A 24856-nucleotide genomic window follows, 5' to 3' on the forward strand; every position below is an offset into this window, starting at 1 on the left:
AGAGAATCTAAGAATCATGTTTACTTTGAAGGTAGATGCACTCTTCCCTTATATGCTCTCTAGTGAAGGATGTTTTGTCTGTAGTTTATATCATGAAGATAATAGGGATATTAGAAATGTTTCTCATATATCTTCCCCTATCCCTAGACGACGACAACAAAAAATATCTACAGCTTCCTACCCTTGAGACTCCTTGCCATAGAATGCATTCAGGAGTGTCTTGCATACATCCACTTTTAGAGAGCCTGTACTGAGTTTTTTAAAAAGAAAGAGGTTGCAGGGCACCTGAGTGGCTGAGTTGTCAAGCTTCTGCCTTTGACTCAGGTCATGATCCCGGTGTCCTGGGATCAAGCCCCGCATAGGGAGAGTTCCCTGCTCAGCAGGAAACCTACTTCTCCTTCACCCCCTGCTTGTGTTTCCTCTCTAGCTGTCTCTCTGTCAAATAAATAAATAAAATCTTTAAAAAAAAGAAAAAGAAAGAAGTTTTCTCCTGATTGGATGATTCTGGTATTGTATTGATTATTGAGGAGTTAATGCAATTAACATTTCCCTAGAGATACAATGCACGTAAGGCCTAGTAGTAGAAAGGTAAAAATCTTAACCCAAGGAGAGTAAAGATGTATTTCTGCGACACTCTGCTGGAGCTCACCCTGAGGAAGAAAGATTAGTGTCTAGATACAGTTTTACTATTTTTCTATCTATCAGTCTTACCTTGCTGGACCTATACCTGAGGGGGCCAGTCGGAATATGAAATATCACCCTCAAAGACTTTTGAGAAAATTGATATTAGGGTAGAGGATTTTAGGTCTTGTTATCACAGTAACAATGGAAATTTAATGTTTATGTATGAATTACTGCTTGAAGTTACACTTTTAAGATATCTTGGGAACACTGGCTCTTGATTTCATATAGAGATAAGTTCTGTTCTCTCTGAGACTAAAAAATTAGTAAGCTTTGGATGAAGAGGAAACATTCTTAAAACGACTGAACACAGACCCTTATAACGTTGGAGTTTGTTTGTCCACATACCGTAACAAACTTTGTCAAATGAAATCAGAAGAGGCTGATGAGATAGGACATGACATCCACTCTCTACAATTGGAGAAGGACTTGGGTATGTTTCAATGCAAGTGAGGGGAATTTTACTAGAATATTATCCTCCTAGGATCCTTTTAATTTAAAAATCAGTTTTGCCAGAAGACTATCATGTGACATAGTACTGAAGTAATAAACCTTCCCATCCTTGTTTAATATTATCTTTTAAAAAGTAACTTATCAGAAAGTAAGTTGGTATCAGGAACTTTTTTTTATTGAAATAGGGCTAATAGTTTTGTTGTATTGTATTGTATTGTATTGTATTGTATTGTATTGTATTGTATTCTTTCAGTGTTCTAAGATTCATTGTTCATGCACCACACACAGTGCTCCATGCAATACGTGCCCTCCTTAAAACCCACCACCAAGTTCACCTAACCTCCCACCCCCCGCCCCTCCAAAACCCTCACCATGAGAGACTGTGGTATCAGGACCTTTATAAAAAGAAGCAAATTTCGGGAACTTCCCGAGGTTACTCTCTACTTGTCACTATGTCTCATACTACATGCAGCTATAATTACACTTTTGGTCCTGGGCAGTGATTAAAGTTCACAAAGATCTTTGAGTCATCTGTAAAGTTAAGTGAATGCTGCTTATTACTTAAGCATAGAGGTATGTAAAATATTTCCTTTAAATTGATTTATTATTCCAAAGAATGAGAACAGCTACCTTTTATCAAGCATTTACTGTATTCCATGTACTATACTAAGAGCTTTACATAGATGATATAATTTAACTTTTATAACAAGTCTGTGAGGTTAGTTTTAGTACCCCTGCTTTACAGATGAAGAAACTAAGTCTTAGAGAAGTAACAAAGACCACTTCTGTCTGAATCCAGACCCTGCGTTCTTAACTGCTCTGCTATTATTTTAAGTATTAGCAATAAACGAGTTTAATTTTTCATTTTTAGAAATTTCAATTATATGAACTAGATTCCTTTAGTTCTTGAAGAACACGAGATCAAGGAGGCATTAATTAATTTTATTTGATAACAAATAGCACTCAGAAGTAAATTTTGGAATTTTTCAGCTCATGCCTTATTTGGTACTGGACATTCTGCAAGATTTTCCGGGACTTCCTGGACTTTTTGTGGCCTGTGCTTATAGTGGAACATTAAGGTATAAACTATGACTCGAACAATACATGGTTTTCCTGTTGGGATCTTTCTTTTGTTACTGGATATTTTGGGGAATAAAACTGAATTCTGTGTATGAGCACCAATGTTCAAAGTGGGTAATCTACTCCATGTATCTTCTCTGTTGGTCTCACTCTTATCCATGTGAACTATCAGTCTATTAACCTCAGTCTCCACTTTTAACTTGGGCTCTACTGTAATACATCATCATATACTATGTAAGGTCACCATAAAAATGATCAATTGATGGTAGTTTTCACTGATTATCAAAAAGGGATGCCTACAGTCTTAGTTTAAACTGTATGTATATCTAAACATGATCAAATGGAAAATGAGAATTAAATCTCCTATTACATGCTGAGTAATATACACTGTCCAAAGAATCTTGTTCTGCCTTTCAACTTACTCATTGTACTTTTTTCCTGTGTTTGTGCCAGGGAATGAATTCTTATTATTAACATGTACAGAGTTTGTTAGTGAGGATCCAGGAAATTAATAGTATTGATATTTATGGCATATGTTTCTGAGGATTTATGACAGTCCTTTCTATGCACAAAAAGGAATACATTTTAAAGTCATTATATAGTAGTACTATGTAGTCTGTGTAAATTCTCTCCATAGACACTAAGGATTTATTACAAAGTGGAAGCAACATAAAATTCTTCTCCTCACTATTAACCCTTTGGATGTTGCCTGAATCATTCTTGGTTGATAGCAGCTTCCAGAAAGAGGGTGTTGTAATCATTAAAAATATAGTAGAAATCGGGTTATATTGACAGTTTTGTTCCCTCTTTCTTATTCCTACTTAAAGTACTATTAAAGTCAAAATATTATAAATCAAAAGATTGATTTTTCTCTTACAGCACAGTGTCCTCCAGTATTAATGCTTTAGCAGCAGTAACTGTGGAAGATCTAATTAAACCCCACTTCAGATCGCTCTCAGAAAGGTCTCTCTCTTGGATTTCCCAAGGAATGAGTGAGTTTCCATTTTCACGATCCCATTTTACCTTGAGGAGATGATTTTTAGAAATACCAGAAATCTTGGGCACCTGGGTGGCTCAGTTGGTTAAGCAACTGCCTTCTGCTCGGGTCATGATCCTGGAGTTCCGGGATCGAGTTCCGCATCGGGCTCCCAGCTCCCTGGGGAGTCTGCTTCTCCCTCTGACCTTCTCCCCTCTCACACTCGCTCGCTCTCTCTCTCTCTCTCTCTCTCAAATAAATAAATAAATAAATAAATAAATAAAATATTTAGAAAGAAAAAAAGAAATACCAGAAACCTTTTCCATGGAAGATATAGAGTAAGAACCTATGAGTGTTAATGTATATATACATATGCATGCCTATGACTAAATGTAGTCATGCTATATTTGCAATCAAGATTTGATAGACACTTCAAGAAATTAATTGTCAGGGGACCACGAAGAACAATATCCAGGGGTCCTTATTTTTTTTTAAGTTTTAACTTAAATTCCAGTTAATTAACATAGAGTGTAATATTAGTTTCAGTGATTCAACACTTCCATACAACACCCAGTGCTCATCATGACAAGCGCAGTCCTTAATCCCCATCACCTATTTCATGCATCCCTCTACCCATCTCCCTTCTGGTAACCGTCAGCTTGTTCTCTGTGATAAGAGTCTGTTTCTTGGTTTGCCTCCCTCTTTTCCCCCCTCTATGCTTGTTTGTTTTGTTGTTAAATTCCACATATGAGTGAAGTCATACAGTATTTGTCTTTTTCTGACTGACTTATTTCACCTAGCATTATATACTCTAGCTCCATCTATGTCATTATAAGACCTAGTACTGCAATTGCTGGATCATAGGGTAGTTCTATTTTTAACCTTTTGAGGAATCTCCATACTCTTTTCCACAGTGACTAGCACCAGTTTGCTTTCCCACCACGAGTGCAGGAGGGTTTGCCTTTCTCCATATCTTTGCCAACACCTGTTGTTTCTTTTGTAGTTGATTTTAGCCATTCTGACAGGTGTGAGGTGATATCTCATTGTGGTTTTGATTTGTTTACCTGATGATGAGTGATGTTGAGCATCTTTTCAGGGTCCTTATTTGGCTATCCTTCTTTTTTCACTTCTTCCTATCCCAAATCTGTGTTAAAATTCTTAGCCACAGGAAAAATTCAACCCTTTTCCTTTCCAAACTTTAGCCAACAGTTTTAAGAAATGCCCTTAGTTTGGAGCCAAGAACCACATTTTTCTTCTTGATTACATAAGAGGGCACCGTCAGCTTAAAGTACAGAACACTGGTGTACGCAACTGATAAATTATCGAACACTACATCTGAAAATAATGAGGTGCTATATGTTAGCTAATGGATTTTAAATTAAAAAAGGGAAACCTAACCCCCCCAAAATAGAGTAAATAGTCTGTGTGTATGAATTGAAGATGAAGAAACAAAATATTAGGATTTTTGACCCATCTTGGTTGTCTATTTTATCTGTACATGTAGACTGCCCTGGAGATAGTCAATTATATTGTACAAGGAATGTTCAACTCCTATTGATAGATTATAGGACCTTATTAGGGGTTAAATATCAGTTGCATGGAAAGGTTTAAAGACCCCAGTTCCCAGATGTCCCAAATGTACCAATCAGACGCAAAGGAATCTGGTTACTGTACTTCATTCTTTGTGTTTGACATTTTGGTTATATGTATTCTAGAATGAATGAGTAACAAACTTGTTTTTAAAAAGAATGTTTAACTTCAACTGAGTAACACTAATAGACTGTCAAAGAAATAGTAAATAATATTCTATTTTGAACCATAATTCTATATGTAATCGTCTTGACTATAGCCTGGAATAAATACTTAATTTATATTTTTTGGTGTCCCTTAAATTTAATAACATTGCATCATCTTATTATGTGCCTAATTTTCATCCTGGAGCATAATTTCAGAATGATAACAATGCTTCCTAAAGAGTATTTAGATTGGTTCATTATAGGATTATTGAAGCTATATGCTTTCAAATAGAAACTTTTGAAGCCAGACAGACCCAGTCTTGCTTTACCAATTTGTTAGCCTCAAGCAAACCCAATAACTCAATACAGCTTGAATTTTTTTGTATGAAAAATGTTGCAAAAGTATTAATCTTGCAGGTTCTATGAGGTTTAGAGGTACTGTGTATAAAATAAGAAGCACTAGCTGGTGCTCAAGGAAGGGTGTTGATGGCAATTAATAACAAATCAACTCTGCTAGTGTAGATGAGGTTTTCATTGACTTTGAAGAATTATATAAAGTCATTATCTTGAGGTATGAACAGTAAGGACATCATAGAGAAGAAAATGGAAATTAATTTGTGTGTGTTTCCATTAACTTTGAATACCAAAACCCCATAGTGGTGACCATTCATGAGCTATCAGATATAGAAGAATCAAACTAAATATGTTGGAAATACTATTTACACTAGGATTTGGAGGCTTAAAAAATCATTGTGACATGAGCTTTATGTAAAAACTTAATATAAGTTTTCCATTCAGGTGCAATAAGGTTATTTACCCAATATACTTAACAAAGATGTGACTTCTAGTGTAAATTAGATGTAATGAATGCACTGATTTTATGATGAGCAAAGTTATTCCTCTTTTTGTGTTTTGATTTTTTGTGTGGGAAATTATATTGACTGATATTAGCACTGATTTGTGCTAAATGAAAATATTCAAAAATAAAAATCTGGGGGCATGTGTGTAAATTTTCCTATAATTTAAAAAGTAGGGGCACCTGGGTAGCTCAGTTGGTTAAAACCTCTGCCTTCGGCTCAGGTCATGATCCCAGAGTCCTGGGATTGGGCCCTGCATCGGGCTCTCTGTTCTGCGGGAAGCCTGCTTCCTCCTCTCTCTCTCTGCTTGCCTCTCTGCCTACTTGTGATCTCTGTCTGATAAATAAATAAAATATTTTTTTAAATTTTTTAAAATAATTTAAACATATAATGTATTTCTTTTTTTTTATTTATTTATTTTTTTTAAATTTTTTTTTAAAATTTTTTATTTATTTTCAGCGTAACAGTATTCATTGTTTTTTCACCACACCCAGTGCTCCATGCAATCTGTGCCCTCCCTAATACCCACCACCTGGTTCCCCCACCCTCCCACCCCGCCCCTTCAAAACCCTCAGGTTGTTTTTCAGAGTCCATAGTCTCTCATGGAATGTATTTCTTTATAAACATATAATGTATTTTTATAAACATATAATAAACATACAATGTATTATTAGCCCCAGGGGTACAGGTCTGTGAATCGCCAGGTTTATACACTTCACAGCACTCATAAATAAAATCTTAAAAAAAAAAAGTAAAGCATGTATTTGGAGAAAATCTGGAAAGTATAAAAACCAAAGGAAAAAAACCGTATAATTATAATCTGACCAACAGTGGTGGCTTGAGAATTCCTACAAAGTTTGGGAAAACAATTTGGTAGAATGGGTAACATCAGACTTGATACTATCTTTCTTTGCTAGTTTAACAGGAAAGACGTGGTGATGTTGTTGGAGATTACAAGAGGGCTAAAGGTCCTAAACCATCCCTTGGTGTGCATTGTTACTTCCCAGAAGAAATGAACACTTCAGATCAGACAACTTTAATTTCTCATGTTTATTACTCCCCTCCCCCATCATATCATACAAATTGTGTCCTGTTTCTGGCAAACTGAAAACAGAGACCTCAGCCTTCCTTTATAAAACAAATGTTTATGGAGGATTAGATTAATAACACAATAGTTCTTAGCTTAAAAGTCTCTATGGTTAATGCTAGGGATTTTTTTACTTATATAACCTAATGTTGTCACTAATCCCAGTACACAATATCAGAGTTTTCTTTTGCCTTTGCACACTGCTGATCCTGTAGGAAAACACCCCTTCCCTTTTTTTGGCTGGCTCTGATGTATGTGGCCAATTTTCACCATAATCATATTAATTACTTTGAATCAAAGACAGGGTAGCTTGTTCTATTGAGAATTCTAATCCTCTTGGTCTGAATTTTATACTGGCTTTTATGTCACCCATCTAGGTGTGCTGTTTGGAGTTCTCTGCATCGGAATGGCTGCATTGGCATCACTAATGGGAGCTTTGCTGCAGGTAAGAGCTGATTCTGCAAGGTTTGAATCATAAACACTGAATTCTTCCTTTTTTAAAATGTTGATGTGACTATCCTTCCAGACTTCTCTAGTCATCTATACAAAGCAATCGCAAGGAAATGAATTGCCTAAATTCTTTACAATTTTTTAAATCAAACTTTCTATTATGATATAATTGTAGATTTATATGCAATTTTAAGAAATAATAAAGATCCTCAATGGTGTGAGACTTAGATTGATGTTCCTTCCCCCACTTCTCTATAGATGTACAGTTGTAAAGGCTGTATTTCTTCCACAGAATTGCACCTATATCAAAAATCAGTTAGGCAAGAGAGAGAGTTTGACTTCTTCCTTGCCAATTTGGATACCTTTTATTTCTCTTTGTTGTCTGATTGCTGTTGCTAGGACTTCTAATACTATGTTGAATAAGAGTGGTGAGAGTGGGCATCCTTGTCGTGTTCCTGATCTCAATGGGAAGGCTGCAAGCTTTTTCCCGTTGAGGATGATATTTGCTGTGGGTTTTTCATAGATAGATTTGATGAAGTTCAGGAATGTTCCCTCTATCCCTATACTTTGAAGCGTTTTAATCAGGAACGGATGCTGGATTTTGTCAAAAGCTTTTTCTGCATCAATGGAGAGGATCATGTGGTTCTTCTCTCTTCTCTTATTGATTTGTTCTATCACATTGATTGATTTGTGAATGTTGAACCATCCTTGTAACCCAGGGATGAATCCTACCTGGTCATGGTGGATAATCTTTTTAATGTGCTGTTGGATCCTGTTTGCTAGGATCTTGTTGAGAATCTTAGCATCCATATTCATCAGCGATATCGGTCTGAAATTCTCCTTTTTGGTAGGGTCTTTGCCTGGTTTGGGGATCAGGGTAATGCTGGCTTCATAAAAAGAGTCTGGAAGTTTTCCTTCTGCTTCAATTTTTTGAAACAGCTTCAGGAGAATAGGTATTATTTCTTCTTTGAAAGTTTGATAGAATTCCCCAGGGAATCTGTCAGGTCCTGGGCTCTTGTTTTTTGGGAGAAGTCAAACTCTCTCTCTTCGCAGATGACATGATTCTTTATATGGAAAACCCGAAAGACTCCACCTCCAAACTACTAGAACTCATACAGCAATTCAGTAATGTAGCAGGATACAAAGTCAATGTCCAGAAATCAGTGGCTTTCTTATACACTAACAATGAAAATACAGAAAGACAAATTAGAGAATCGATTCCATTTACTATAGCACCAAAAACCATAAGATACTTCGGAATAAACCTAACCAAAGAGGTTAAAGATCTGTACTCGAGGAACTACAGAACACTCCTAAAAGAAATTGAAGAAGACACAAAAAGATGGAAGACCATTCCATGCTCTTGGATGGGAAGAATAAACATCGTTAAAATGTCTATACTGCCCAGAGCAATCTATACTTTTAATGCCATTCCAATCAAAATTCCACCAGTATTTTTCAAAGAGCTGGAGCAAATAATCCTAAAATTTGTATGGAATCAGAAGAGACCCCGAATTGCTAAGGAAATGTTGAAAAACAAAAATAAAACTGGTGGCATCACGTTACCTGATTTCAAGCTTTACTACAAAGCTGTGATCACCAAGACAGCATGGTACTGGCATAAAAACAGACACATGGACCAGTGGAACAGAGTAGAGAGCCCAGATATGGACCCTCAACTCTATGGTCAAATAATCTTTGACAAAACAGGAAAAAATATCCAGTGGAAAAAAGACAGTCTCTTCAATAAATGGTGCTGGGAAAACTGGACAGCTATATGTAGAAGAATGAAACTTGACCATTCTCTTACACCGTACACAAAGATAAACTCGAAATGGATAAAAGACCTCAACGTGAGACAGGAATCCATCAGAATCCTCGAGGAGAACATAGGGAGTAACCTCTTTGATATCAGCCACAGCAACTTCTTTCAAGATATGTCTCCAAAGGCGAAGGAAACAAAGGCAAAGATGAACTTCTGGGACTTCATCAAGATAAAAAGCTTCTGCACAGCAAAAGAAACAGTCATCAAAACAAAGAGGCAACCCACGGAATGGGAGAAGATATTTGCAAATGACAGTACAGATAAAAGGTTGATATCCAGGATCTATAAAGAACTCCTCAAACTCAACACACACAAAACAGATAATCATATTAAAAAATGGGCAGAAGATATGAACAGACACTTCTCCAATGAAGACATACAAATGGCTACCAGACACATGAAAAAATGTTCATCATCACTAGCCATCAGGGAGATTCAAATCAAAACCACATTGAGATACCACCTTACACCAGTTAGAATGGCCAAAATTAGCAAGACAGGAAACAACGTGTGTTGGAGAGGATGTGGAGAAAGGGGAACCCTCTTCCACTGTTGGTGGGAATGCAAACTGGTGCAGCCACTTTGGAGAACAGTGTGGAGATTCCTCAGGAAATTAAAAATAGATCTTCCCTATGACCCTGCAATTGCACTGCTGGGTATTTACCCCAAAGATACAGATGTAGTGAAAAGAAGGGCCATCTGTACCCCAATGTTTATAGCAGCAATGGCCACGGTCGCCAAACTGTGGAAAGAACCAAGATGCCCTTCAACGGATGAATGGATAAGGAAGATGTGGTCCATATACACTATGGAGTATTATGCCTCCATCAGAAAGGACGAATACCCAACTTTTGTAGCAACATGGACAGGACTGGAAGAGATTATGCTGAGTGAAATAAGTCAAACAGAGAAAGTCAAGTATCATATGGTTTCACTTATTGGTGGAGCATAACAAATAATATAGAGGACAAGGGTAGATGGAGAGGAGAAGGGAGTTGAGGGAAATTGGAAGGGGAGGTGAACCATGAGAGACTATGGACTCTGAAAAACAACCTGAGGGTTTTGAAGGGGCGGGGTGGGAGGGTGGGGGAACCAGGTGGTGGGTATTAGGGAGGGCACAGATTGCATGGAGCACTGGGTGTGGTGAAAAAACAATGAATACTGTTACGCTGAAAATAAATAAAAAATTGGGGAAAAAAAATCAGTTAGGCAGGGTGCCTGAGTGGTTCAGTCAGTTGGGTGTGTGACTATTTCAGCTCAGGTCTTGATCTTGGGGTTATGGGACTGAGCCCCTTGTCAGACTCTTCACTGAGTTCAGAGTCTGCTTGCCCCTCTCTCTGCACCTTTCCCAGCTTGCATGCACATGCTCCCACTCTCTCTCAAATAAATAAAATATTTTAAAAAATCAGTTAGGCATATTTGTGTGGGCTTATTTCTGGTTTCTCTTTTCTGTTCTATTAATCTATGTGTCTGTCCCTCTTCCAGTAGTATACAGTCTTGATTTTTGTAGCTTTATAATAAGTCTAGAATCAGGTAAACCAATTCCTTCCACTTTATTCTTATCTTTCAAAAATGTGTTAGCTATTCTCGTTCCTTTGCCTTTCCATATAAAGTTTAGAATAATCTTCTGTATACCTAAAAAAATGTTGCTTAGATTTTGATAAAATTGCACTAAACCTATATATCAATTTGGAGAGACTTGACATCTTTACTATATTGAATCTTTGAATCCATGAATATCTCTTCATTTATTTAGATCTCTAATTTTTCTTATAACCATTGTTTAATTTTCAGTATATAAGTTCTGTGTATATTTAGTGATATTTATACCTTACAATTAATAAATTGTTTTAAGTTTTTTAAAAAGACATTTATTTGAGAGAGAGTGTGAGCATGAGTAGGGAGAGGGGCAGAGGGAGAGAATCTCAAGCAGATTCCCCACTGACTACAGGTCCCAAAGTGGAACTCAGTCCCACAATTCATCAGATCATGACCTGAGCCAAAATCACGAGTTGGATACTTAACCAACTGAGCCACCCAGGTGCCCCATAATTTTTTAAAGTATTAATTTTAATTCCAGTTAGTTAACATACAGTGGTCTATTAGTTTCAAGTATACAATATAGTGATAGTGATTCAATGATGCCGTACATTTCCTGGTGCTCATCATGACAAGTGTGCTTCTTAATCCCCATCACCTATTAGTCCATCCCACCATCCACCTCCCCACTAGGAACCATCAGTTTGTTCTCTATAGTTAAGAGTCTATTTCTATTAAGGAGGGCACATATTGCATGGAGCACTGGCTGTGGGGCATAAACAATGAATTTTAGAACCTTGAAAAAATTAAATAAAATTTTTTTAAAAAGAGTGTTTCTTAGTTCATATCTCTCTCTCTCTACTTTTTTCCTTTGCTCCTTTGTTTTGTTTCTTAAATTCCACACGAGTGAAATCATATGATATTTGTCTTTCTCTGACTGATTTATTTTGCATAGAATTATACTCTGTAGCTCTAGCCCTGTCATTATAAATGGCAAGATATCAATTCTTTTTTATGGCTGGCTAGTATTCTCATATATATGAGCGTTTTTCTGCATCTATTGAAATGATCATATAGTTCTTATCCTTTCTCTTATTGCTGTGATGCATCACATTGATTTGCAAATATTGAACCACCCTTGCAACCCAATAATAAATCCCACTTGATTGTGGTAAACGATTTTTTTAATGTATTGTTGGATTCAGTTTGCTGGTATTTTTTTGAATATTTTTGCACCTATGTTTATCAAAGATATTGGCCTGTACTCTTTTTTTTTTGTGGTGTCTTTATTTGGTTTTGGTATCAGGGTAATGCTGACCTCATAGTCTGAATTTGGAAGTTTTCCTTCCTTTCCTATTTTCTGGAATAATTTGAGAAGAGTAGGTATTAGTTCTTCTTTAAATGTTTGATGAAATTCACCTGTGAAGCCATCTGGACTTCTGTTTTTTGGGAGTTTTTTGATTAATGATTCAGTTTCTTTGCCGGTAATTGGTCTGTTCAAATATTGTATTTCTTCCTGTTTCAGTTTTCATAGACTATATGTTTTTAGGAATTTATTTCTTCTAGATTATCCAATTTGTTGTTTTTCATAATATTCTTTTATAATTATTTATATTTCTGTGGTGTTGGTTGTTATTTTTCCCTCTCTCATTTGTAATTTTATTTATTTGAGTCCTTCCTCTTTTTTCTTCATAAGTCTGGCTAGAGGCTTATCAATTTTATTAATTTTTTCAAAGAACCAAGCTCCTGGTTTTATTGATCTGTTCTACTATTTTTTTAAGTTTCTGTATCATTTATTTCTGTTCTGATCCTCATTATTTCCTTCCTTTTGCTAGTTTTAGGCTTTGTTTTTCTTTTTTCTAGCTCCTTTAGGTGTAAGGTTAGGTTGTTTATTTGAGACTTTTCTTGCTTCTTGAAGTAGGCCTGTGTTACTATAAACTTCCCTCTTAGAACCACTTTTTCTGCATCCCAAAGGCTCTAAACCATTGTGTTTTCATTTTCATTTGTTTCTGTGTACTTTTTAATTTCTTATTTGGTTTCCTAGTTAACTAGTTGACCCATTCATTATTTAGTAGCATGTTCTTTTGAATTTAATTTAATTTTTTTTCAGTGTTCCAAGATTCATTCTTTATGTACCATACCCAGTGCTCCATGCAATACATGCCCTCCTTAATACCCACCACCAGGCTCTCCCAACCCCCCACTATCCTCCCCTCTAAAACCCTCAGTTTGTTTCTCAGAGTCCATAGTCTCTTATGGTTCATCTCCCCCTCCAGTTTCCCCCAACTCACTACTGCTCTCCTTCACCCAATGTCCTCCATGTTATTACTTATGCTACACAAGTAAGTGAAACCATATGATAATTGACTCTCTCTGCTTGACTTATTTCACTCAGCATAATCTCCTCCAGTCCAATCCATATTGATACAAAAGTTGGGCATTCATCCTTTCTGATGGAGGCATAATATTCCATTGTATATATGTATCATATCTTCTTTATCCATTCATCTGTTGAAGGGCATCTTGGCTCTTTCCACAATGTGGCGACTGTGGCCATTGCTGCTATTCAGGTAGAGATGGCCCTTCTTTTCACCACATCTGTATCCTTGGGGCAAATACCGAGTAGTGCAATTGCAGCATCGTAGGGTAGCTCTATTTTTAATTTCTTAAGGAGTCTCCACATTGTTTTCCAAAGTGGCTACACCAACTTGCATTCCCACCAACAGTGTAGGAGGATTCCCCTTTCTCCACATCCTCTCCAACACTTGTTTTTTACTGTCTTGTTGATTTTGGCCATTCTAACTGGTGTAAGGTGGTATCTCAATGTGGTTCTGATTTGAATGTCCCTGATGGCTAATGATGATGAACATTTTTTCATGTGTCTGTTAGCCATTTGTATGTCTTCTTTGGAGAAGTGTCTGTTCATGTCTCCTGCCCATTTTTTTGACATGATTATCTGTTTTGTGTGTGTTGAATTTGAGGAGTTCTTTATAGATCTTGGATGTCAGCCCTTTGTCTGTAGTGTCATTTGCGAATGTCTTCTCCCATTCCGTGGGTGGCCTCTTTGTTTTGTTGACTCTTTCCTTTGCTGTGCAGAAGCTTTTGATCTTGATGAAGTCCCCAAAGCTCATTTTTGCTTTTGTTTCCTTTGCCTTTGGAGACATGTCTTGAAAGAGGTTGCTGTGGCTGATGTCGAAGAGGTTACTGCCTATGTTTTCCTCTAGGATTTTGATAGATTCCTGCCTCACGTTGACGTCTTTTATCCATTTTGAGTTTATCTTTCTGTATGGTGCAAGAGAATGGGCAAGTTTCATTCTTCTATACATAGCTGTCCAGTTTTCCCAGCACCATTTATTGAAGAGACTGTCTTTTTTCCACTGTATATTTTTTCCTGCTTTGCCGAAGATTAGTTGACCATAGAGTTGTGGGTCCATGTTATTTAACCTCCATATATTTGTGGTCTTTCAGATTTTTTTCTTGGGTTGACTTCTGGTTTCATAGTGTTGTGGTCAGAAAAGATGCATGGTATAATTTCGATCCTTTTTAATTTGTTGAGGTTTGTTTTGTGGCTTAATATGTGAGCTATTCTGGGGAATGTTCCATGTGCACTTAAAAGAATATGTATCCTGCTGTTTGATGATGGAATGATTTAGATATATCTGTTATATCCATCTGGTAGTATGTCATTCAAAACCATTGTTTACTTGTTGATTTTCTATTTAGATGATCTGTCCATTGATTTAAGTGGGGTGTTAACATCCCCTAATATTACTGTATTACTATCAATTAGTACCTTTATGTTTGTTATTGTTTAATGTATTTGTGCACTTCCATGTTAGATGCATAAATATTTACAATTGTTATATCTTCTTGTTGGATTATCCCTGTTATTATTATATAGTGTCCTTTGTCTCTTGTTAGAATATTTTTTTATTTTTATTTTTAAAGATTTAATTTATTTATTTAGGAAGGGAGAGGGAGAGAATCTCAAGCAGGCTGTGCTAAACATGAGGCCTGACATGGGGCTCAATCTCACAAACCTGAGAACATGAGCTGGAATCAAGTGTCGGACACTTAAACTACTGAGCCACCCAGGTGTCCTAGAATCTTTTTTAAAGTCTAATTTGTCTGATACAAGTATTGCCCCTCCAGCTTTCTTTTGATGTCCTTTTGCATGATAAATGCTTCTCCACCTTCTCACTTTTAATTTGCAGGTGTGTTTAGGTCTAAAATGAGTCTCTTGTAGGAAGCATAGAAATGAATCTTGTTTTTTTTATCCATTATGTCACCCTGTATTTTGATTGTAGCGTTTTGTCCATTTATAGTCAAAGGAATTATTATTTTTAAGATTTCATTTGTTTATTTGAGGGAAAGAGAACACAAGGTGAGGGGCAGGAGGCAAGGGAGAAGCGAACCCCACCACTGAGCAGAGAGCCCAACACAGGGCTCTTTTCCAGGACCTTGGAATTATGACCTGAGCTGAAGGCAGAGGCTTAATTTATTGAACCATCCAGGCAACCCTCACAGTAATTATTGATAAATGCATACTTACTGCTATTTTGTTACTTGTTTTGTGATTATTTCTGAAGATTTTCTCTGATCCTTTCTTGTCTTTCTTTCATGATTTGTTGGTTTTCTTTAGTGATAAATTTGGATTTCTTCCTCTTTATTCTTTGCATATCTGTTACTGGTTTTTGTTTTGTGGTTATCATTAGGTTTGTATATAACATCTTCTGCATATAGCAGTCTACATTAAGTTGATGGTTGTTTAAGTTTGAACCTATTCTTTACTCCTCTCCTCCCCAAGTTTTAGGTATATGTTGTCATATTTTACATCCTTTATTTTGTGAGTTCTTTCACTGATATTTTATAGAAATATTCATTTTTACTGTTTTTGTGTTTCCTACCTTCATACCATTACTTTTAGTCTTTTCTTTCTACTCATAGAGTCCCCTTTAGTATTTCTTGCAGGGCTGGTTTAGTGGTCATGAACTCCATTCATTTTTGTTTCTCTGAGATACTCTTTATCTCTCCTATTCTGAATGATAACCTCTCTGGATAGAATGTTCTTGACTTCACATTTTTCCCATTCAACATTTTAAATATATATCATGCCCGTTCTTTTATTTATTTATTTAGGTGGGCCAATGGACATGCCAGTCCTTTCTGACATGGAAAGTTTCTGCTGAGAATTCTGCTGATAGCCTTATGGGGTTTCCCTTGTATGTAACTGTTGTCTTTTGTCTTGCTGCTTTTAAGATTTTTTTTTCTTTATATTTTGCCATTTTAATTACAATCTGTCTTGATGTGGATCTGCTTTTGTTGATTTTGTTGGGCATTCTCTGTGCCTCTTGGATCTGGATATCTGTTTCCCTCCCCGGATTAGGAGTTTTCAGCTATTATTTCTTCAAATAAATTCTCTGCCCTCTTTTCTCTCTCTTCTTCTGGGATTCCTATAATATGAATGTAACTCTGTTTGATGGAGTCACGGAGTTCTCTAAGTCTATTGTCATTTTTCCTAATTCTTTTTTCTCTCTTTTGTTTAGCTTGATTACTTTCCATTACTCTGTCTTCTAGGTATCGATTTACTTCTGTGTTTCTTCCACTCTGCTGTTCATTCCACCGAGCATGTTCCTGATTTTGTTTATTGGGCCCTTTATTTCTCCTGTGTTATTCCTTATCTCTATGTTAATGGTCTCGCTGAGGACTTCCACTCTTTTCTCAAGTCTAGCAAATTTTTATGATCATTACTTTAAATTCTCTATCAGGCATGTTACTTGTATCTGTTGCATTTAAATCTCTAGCTGTGGGCTTGTCTTGTTCTTTCATTTGGGACAAATTCCTCTATCCTCTCTTTTGTCTAAGTCTCTGGGCTAGCTTCTCTGTGTTAGAAAAGTCAGCTACATTTCCTCCTCTTGAAGGTAATGGCCTTATGAAGAAGAGGTTATATACTGCCCTGCACTATAATGTCACCTGCTCTCCAGAGCCTGGAACTCCAGAGAGTGTTTCCACGGTGTGGTGTGCTGCATGTACTTTGCTTACTTTGCTGTTGTGTCCTGGCCACTTTATCCTTCAGATCAATTGTCTAGAGATGCTTTCTTTGCCTATTGTGAGTAGTATTTGTTCCCTGACCTGAATGTAGGGAATTTTAACTACTGGTAGTCTACTCTGCTTTTGAAATGAGTCCTGTTGTCACAGCTGCCAAAACGGAAGCCCTGCAGAATTCATGGGTAGGGAGACATGGTGTGGGGAGAGGTTTGGGCCAGTCTCCTGGGGGAGAGGGATCACTGTGCTGGCACCAAGGCAAGTGTGACTGAGATGGGCAGTTCCACTGGAGTGGGGGGGGGGGATGGGCCTTGGTGTAAGCAAGTTAGGTAGTGAGTGTCAGCACCGTACTGGTTCCCACAGGTGGCCCTGTGCTTATGCTGAGGGGCAATGGAGGCCAGTTATCTTTGTTCCTGGAGGGATCTCTCCATAAATGCTGCCAAGAAGAGCAAATAACCTCATTATGTGCCCCAGGCACTCTTCAGATTGCTGTTTCCATGCTGTATGTTCGTAGGCTATTTGCCCTGCCTTCTCTCCAAGAGTAGCCCCAATTCCCCTGGGTTCACCTCAAGCCAAACACACTAGTCTTTAAAACTCTAGGTTTTAAGCCCTGCTGGTTACAAGAACTCATGAAACTCAGCCCCTTCACTTTCCAAACCAATTGCTGTAGGGAATCATCTTCCCTGTGCACTCCCTTGTGTGCTTGTCTGTCTCTTGCCCTTCCCTGGGACCACAGCTCTCTCTCTACCACAGTGGCCAAGATCTCTCTCTCCCAAACCATGTCTCCACACTTCCTACTTTCTGCCATGTGGCCTCATCTCTACCTTTAGTTGTGGAATTTGTTGTTATGCCAGTCTTCAAGTCGATTTCTGGGGTATGTAGGATGATTTGATAGTTATCTAATTGTATTCGTGGGACAAGGAGAGCCTAGAATCCTCCTACTCAGCTACCATCTCCCTCCTTATCCCAATATTTAATTTTTTAAAAGTGATTATAAGTGATATTGTACTTTTAATGTTGGTGTCCATGTGTTTGTTAATATGTAGAAATACAACTAATATTTGTATATTTGTGCTGTATCCTGAGACCTTGCTGAATTTATTTATTAGTTCTTGGGATTTTCTACACAGATAGTCATGTCATCTTCAAAAAGGGACAGTTTTATTTCTTCCTTTACAATCTGTATGTATAGCTTTTATTTCTTTATTGCACTGGCTTTAACTTCCACATCAGGTTAAATAAGAGTAGTAAGAGTAGACACCTTTTCCTTGTTTCCCAGTCTAGATGAGGAAAATATTTAGTCTTTCACTCCTAGATATAATGCTAGCTGTAAGATTTTAGTAGATGCCCTTTACAAAGTTGAGGAAATTCCCTATTTCAATCTTTCTGAAAGTTTTTATTATGGATGAATGTTGAATTTTGTCAAGTGCTTTTTCTGCCTTGATTGATGTGGTAATATGATAGTCTTCTTTAGTCCTTTGACATGATGAGTTACATTGATTGATTTTCAAATGCTTAACCAGCCTTGCATTCCTGGAATAAACTTGGTCATGGTGTATAGTTATTTTTATATATTTCTGATTCTATTTGTTAATATTTTGTTAAGGATTTTTGCATACAGAAATATTGATCTGTAATTCTTTTTTTTGTAATGGCTTTGTCTGGTTTTGGTATCATAGACATTCTAGCTTCATAAAATAAAGTGAGAAGAATTTATCTCTGTTTTCTTAGAAGATTGCATAAAATCGGTGTTAATGATTTAAATGTTTGGTAGTATACTCTAGTGAAACCATCTGGGCCTGGGTATTCCTTTTTTGGATGTTTTAAAATTATGAATTAAATATCCATAAGTTATAGGGCTATTCAAATTATCTGTTTCATATTGGGTGAATTATGGTAGCTATATTTTCAAAAAATTGGTCCATTTCATCTAAGTTGTAAAATTTGTGTATGGAGAGTTGTTCATAGTTTTCCCTTATTCTATGTTTGGTGTCAGCAGGGTCTGTAGTGTTATTGCCTGTTTTATTCCTAATATTGGTAATTTTATCTTTTTTTTTCAGTGTTGCTAGAGGTTTGTCAACTTCATAAAAATTTCAAAAATCTACCTTCTTATTTATTTATTTATTTATTTATTTTGGATTTTATTTATTTATTTGACACAGAGAGAGAGAGACCACGAGAGAGGGAACAGAAGTGGGGGCAGTGGGAGAGGGAGAAGCAGGCTTCCCTCTGAGCAGGGAGCTCCCTGCAGAGCTCGATCCTGGGACTCCAGGATCATGACCCAAGCCAAAGGCAGATGCCCAATGACTGAGCTGCCCAGGCACCCCCTACCTTTTTATTTCACTGATTTTCTCTGTTGTTTTTCTATTTACAATTATTGCCTTTTGTTCTTTTCTTTAGTCTTTCTTCTGTTTGCTTTGGGTTTATTTTGCTGGAGATAGGACCTTAGATTATTGATTTAAGACCTTTCCAAAAAAAAAAAGACTTTTCCTCTTCTATAGTGTGTGCACTAATTGCAAAAATTTTCCTGTCAGTTTTTAGTTGTGTTCCACGACTTTTCATATTTTGTATTTTTAAGTTTCCTTTGAGATGTCCTTTTGACCTATGAATTATTTAGAAATATGCTACTTAGTTTCTAAGTGTTTAGAGATTTTCCTGTTATTTTTCTGCTATTCATTTCTAGTTTCATTCCAATGTGATCAAAGAGTACATTCTGTATTCTTTTAATTATTTTAAATCTGTTGAGGTCTACATTATAGCCCAGGATATGGCATTTTGGTATATGTTCCATTGGCACTTAAAAAGAATGTGTACTCTGCTGTTAGGTGCAGTGTTCTATAAGTATCAATTAGATCCTGCTCATTGATGGTGTCATTGAGTTCTTCAACATCTTCTGATTTTCTGTTTAGTTGCTTCTATCAATTGGTGACAGTGGAGTGGTGAATTCTAAACTATAATTGTGTGTTTGTCTATTTTCCTTTTAGTTCTATAAGTTTTTTAAAAATTTTTATTTATTTTTTTAAAATTTCTTTTCCATGTTTGTTTCATGTATTTTGAAGTTCTCATTTGGTGCATGTATATTTAAGATTTCTATGTCTTCGTGAACTAATTATTTTGTTATTTATAATGTTTCTCTCTGATAATTTTATTTATCTAAAGTATAATTTATATGATATTAATGTAGTTACTCCTACTTGCTTTTGATTAATGGTTGCATGATACACCTTTTTTCCATCCTTTTACTTTGAACTTGCTTATATTATATTTTAAGTAAGTTTTTTGGAGTCAGCATATAATTGGGCCATGTTTTTAAATATATCCTGCCAATTTCTGTCTTTTAATTGGTGTATTAGACCATCTTCTACACTTAATGTAATTATTGGTATGTTAGGGTGTATGTATGCCATTTTTTGTTTTATGTTTGTACTTTCTCTTTTCTTTCCCTCCTACCTTTCTATAAGATACTTGAACATTTTTTAGAATCCATTTTTATTTATCCGTATTGTTTTGAGTTTGTCTCTTAGAATAGCATTTTTAATTGTTGCTTTAGGTATTACATAAACATAATACAATCTACTTGTTTTGTCATTTTACCAGTTTGAGGACAGTATAGAACCTTTATCTCCCTTTATGTCTGTTTACCCAGTTTTTAATATAGTTATCAAATATTTACTCTAGATGCATTTTGAATAACATTAAAGTATTACAATTTTTGCTTAAACAATCAAATATAACTTAGGAAACTCAAGAAGAGAAGGAAAGCCTATTATATTTAGCCATATTTTTGCTTATTGTATTCTTTATTCCTTCCTAATGTTCCAAGGTTCCTTCTTTTAATAATTTCTGTTCTGTTTAGAAAACTTTCATTAGCCATTCTTTTAGGATATGTCTGCTGGCAAAAATTCTTTGTTTCCCTTCATCTGAGAATGTATTGATTTCCCTTTATTCCCAGAAGATGTTTTTGCTGGATATAGGATTCTGTGTCAGCAGTTCTTTTTATCCAGCACTTGAAAAACATGTGCCACTTTCTTCTGGTCCAGTATTTCTGATGAAATATTTGCTGCCACTCTAATTATTTTCTCCTACAGGAAAGGTATCATTTTCTCTGATCACTTTTAGAATTTTCTCTTTGTTGTTTTCAGAAATTTATTTCAGTGTGTCTTGGCATCTATTTCTTTGTGTTTGTCCTGTTTGGAGTTTGTGCAGCTTTTGAATCTGTAGGTTTATATCTTTTGTAAAATTTGGGAAGTTCATACATTATTTCTTTGAGTGCTTTTTATCCTCACTCTCTTCTCCTCTAGGACTCTCATTACCTGTGTTAGATTTTTTGGTATACTTGCACAGATCCTGGAAACTCATTTCATTTTTTTAAAGTCCATATTCTCTCTGTTGTTCTGATTAGGTAATTTCTATTGACCTATCTTCCAGCTCACTAATTCTTTCTTCTGTCTCCTCCATTCTGCTGTTGAACCCATCTACTAAGATTTCACCTAGTATTTTTCAATTCTAATAATTTCCATTTGGTCCTTTATATCTGCTGTGTTTTTGTTGAGACATTTTATTTATTTTTTCTCTAAGACTTTCTATTTTTCCATTTATTTCAAGCATGTGTAAATTACTGAAGAAGTTTTATCATGGCTCTCTGACACACCTGGCCCTCCCCATGATCCAGAAAGTTGAAGGTCACTGCTGAGCAAAGCAGGTCCTCCAAACTCCTGCTTTAGACCTAAGGCTTGGGTCCATTCTGGTTTGTTTGCTTGTGGCATACCAGTTGTTAAAATAGTTTTATCTTGGGGCGCCTGGGTGGCTCAGTGGGTTAAAGCCTCTGCCTTCAGCTCAGGTCATGATCCCAGGGTTCTGGGATCGAGCCCCACATCAGGCTCTCTGCTCAGTGGGGAGCCGGCTTCTCCCTCTCTCTCTGCCTGCCTCTCTGCCTACTTGTGATCTCTGTCTGTCAAATAAATAAACAAAATCTTTAAAAAAATAGTTTCATCTCATCCTGAGTATATGAATGCATGAGTGAATGAATGATAGATATCCAGAAGCTCCAAGCTTATCTAACACATCTAAGCCATAACCAATAAAACTCCTCTGAATATGCTTTTCTCCATATTATTGCTTGTTCTTCCATAGTCTGCATTATTGCTTATAACTTTTATTGTTAACTCTTATTGATTGAGTCCCTTTTTTTTCATATATCAATTCTGGCCTGAGTATCTGTAGTGAAGTGTCCTAATAGTGTCATCATAACTCCAAGCCAGTTTTTTCTTGCTTCATCTCTAACCAAGGTATTATTTCCTGAAACTGGTTTTTTTTTTGGGGGGGGGGTATATTCCTTATACCTCTAAAACTGGCTCACAGGTCATACCGTCACAGCTTGCTTCATGGGCCATGTGACTTTTTTCACATTTTTCAGTGAAGGCTGTCTTCCTTCCTGCTGGGCTTTGTTCAAGAGAAGTTGTGAAATCACTCCCTAAGATTATATTCTGAACCCATATCCTCCTCAAACACTAGTTCTTTGTCAACTCTATCCACACTCCTTTCCCTAGTCTACAAGGTAGACTTCTTAATTTTTTTTTAACCTAGAACTGCCATCTATATCCTATAAAATTTTCTTGACTTGATATTTTTCTTTGATTTACTGATTCTGTTATCAAGCCCCTTTACCCTGTAGACAATGTGTCCTCTAATCCTTCTTTTATGCTTCTGTCCACGCTTAAAAATTAACCATTGGCTTATTGGGAACTCACATCTTTTAGAATTTTCAGGTTTTGCATTTCTCCATTATTCACATTGTAACTTTTTTTCACTAGCATGATTTTGGCATCTATACATCAAAGCAAAGGTTTCAATTAGCCAGTTATATTTTAAATCAACATGATTTAAGCAATTTTTTTTAAATAATCATTTTTTCATTCTAGTTCCATTCCCAGGGAATCAAGGGTGGCATTGTGTTTCATTGCCATCTCTGCTCACTTAGCAGTACTTATCCACAGTCTTGTTTTACAGAAGATTTTGAGACTGTCAAAGCACAAAGGAGTGGTGTGATTGATTATAATCACTCGCAGGAACAGTTGGGAGAAGGAGTGTCCCTCTGGGCTTATGAATTCATATAGGTGTTCCTGCTGTTTTGTCGTGACTCTACCTTCTTTATATTCTGCTTCCTTTATTGAGGATACCTGAATGAACAAATGAATAGTTGAGACTGAGAAACAGAAGCATTCAAGTTCTGATTACCTATTTGTCAATGACAAGGCTGCCATGATTTTTGGGAGGAGATTGATAACTTTAAATCCTCATTCTGATGAAATTACTTTGAAACACTTTAACTTGGTATTTGAGATTGCTAGTTACTGACTTTTTATTATTTTTGTAGGCAGCACTCAGCATATTTGGCATGGTTGGTGGACCACTTCTGGGCTTGTTTTCTTTGGGCATTTTGGTTCCCTTTGCCAACTCAATTGTAAGTATAAAGAATGAATATGTGTAAAGCTTACTTTCCCAGCTATAGTAGCAGCTCTCTAATTTTTTCTTAATTGGAAATATATAGTTCCTTTGATATCTGTCATTAGTGACTTGATGGCTTAAATTACTCATATTGACTTTCCTGGAATATAAAATAAAGTGCTATGCACTGGGATCCTGCATATGTGAAACAAAATGGAAACTGCCAAAATAATATATATTATGAATATTATATAGTTAAGTCATATAATATTACAATATAACTATATAACTAAGTATATAATATTTTAGAATGTATAATGTAACTAAAGGATATATATTATGAAATAATACATATTATATTGTACATTATATGTAATATGTATTATGAATATTATATAACTAAAGGAACATTTTTTGTGGATTTATCTTTTTGCCCTTCTTGAAAGTCATTAGGATTTCTATAAACATTTTTAAAATTTAAAATAAGTTAATTAACATGTAGTATATTATTAGCCTCAGAGATCACTAAACTCTACCTCTGAAAATCACTAGGATTTAAAGAAAGGAGAGCAACAGGCTCAGGTGTGAAAGAGTTAAGAGCAGTAGAGCTGAGGATACCTGTGAATAGTCAGAGTACAGCAAAGGGAAGTAATAAGATAAGCTCTTCACCATCTTGACCAGAGATTTTATATTCCTGATATTTAAAGCAATAGTTCCAATATCATGGTTATGGCCCCAAAGGGGTGATCATAATTGGAAATAGTATCCAGAATGAGGTAATACCTCTCTTCTACACAGACATTTCTGTGCTTTAAAGTACTAAATTTCGTTTGGAATAAATGAAATTGAAATTATTTCTCTGAAAGCCAGGAGAAACTCCACTGGGTCAGTCCTGCTGTAAGCTGAAGTTCAGGAAAAACTGATAGTGTATGTATGGTTGTTTCATACAGTTGTAGAATAACTGCAGAACTATGACTTTGCATTTAGAATTCCATTTTCTTCATGAGGCATTAGGGATTGGTAAGATGGCTACTCATGAAGGCCATTACCATTATTATTAATAAGCACTGGATGTTATACACAAACAATGAATCATGGAACAAAACCTGATGATATACTGTATGGTAACTAACATGACAAACATAACATAAATTAAAAAATAAAAAATAATAATTCATAAGGAAAATAATTCTTAACAGATGGTAGCTACACTTGTGGTAAACATAGCATAATGTATAGAGATGTTGACTCACTGTGTTGTACCCTGAAACTAATGTAACATTGTGTATCAACTGTACTCAAATAAACATTTTAAAAAAATAATTATTCTCAAATAATTGTCAATGAAGTATCATATGAAAAGCTAGTTTGGTAGAAATTAATCACCATGAAAGAATAGTTTGTATCTACCTCAGAATGTTGAAGCTTTGATTAGACTCTTTGCATTATGAAATGCACAGTCGTTTACTGAGTGTCTGAAACATTAAGAAAGACTGATTTGGTTTTTGACATTTACTGCCACCATGGGTTGCCTCCAGAATAGCTAGCTGACTTGGTCCCGTATAATCTTTTCTTGGGAGAAGTATGATATTATTATTCCTGTCATAGGAGGTACCTCTTTTTACTCTACTCACATTTTTCATCAGCAGAGTACCTACCCTTGCTTTGGAATGGACTTCC

The 24856-nt window shown here is 36.0% G+C and overlaps 1 protein-coding gene across 1 annotated transcript in view; it reads left to right on the plus strand.

Moving 5' to 3' along the window:
* Positions 1 to 24856, plus strand: part of SLC5A8 (solute carrier family 5 member 8) — a gene marked incomplete at its 5' end in the record, with an annotated part of 61038 nt that overhangs the window by 20348 nt on the left and 15834 nt on the right. The window contains 4 exons of the mRNA XM_080812171.1: positions 2125 to 2213; positions 3094 to 3206; positions 7248 to 7315; positions 23106 to 23192. Coding sequence (XP_080668297.1) covers positions 2125 to 2213; positions 3094 to 3206; positions 7248 to 7315; positions 23106 to 23192 — 357 coding nt within the window. The remainder of the gene's footprint in view (positions 1 to 2124; positions 2214 to 3093; positions 3207 to 7247; positions 7316 to 23105; positions 23193 to 24856) is intronic.

The sequence above is a fragment of the Martes martes genome, assembly GCF_963455335.1.
Source record: "Martes martes genome assembly, chromosome: 8".
Taxonomy (NCBI): Eukaryota; Metazoa; Chordata; class Mammalia; order Carnivora; family Mustelidae; genus Martes; species Martes martes.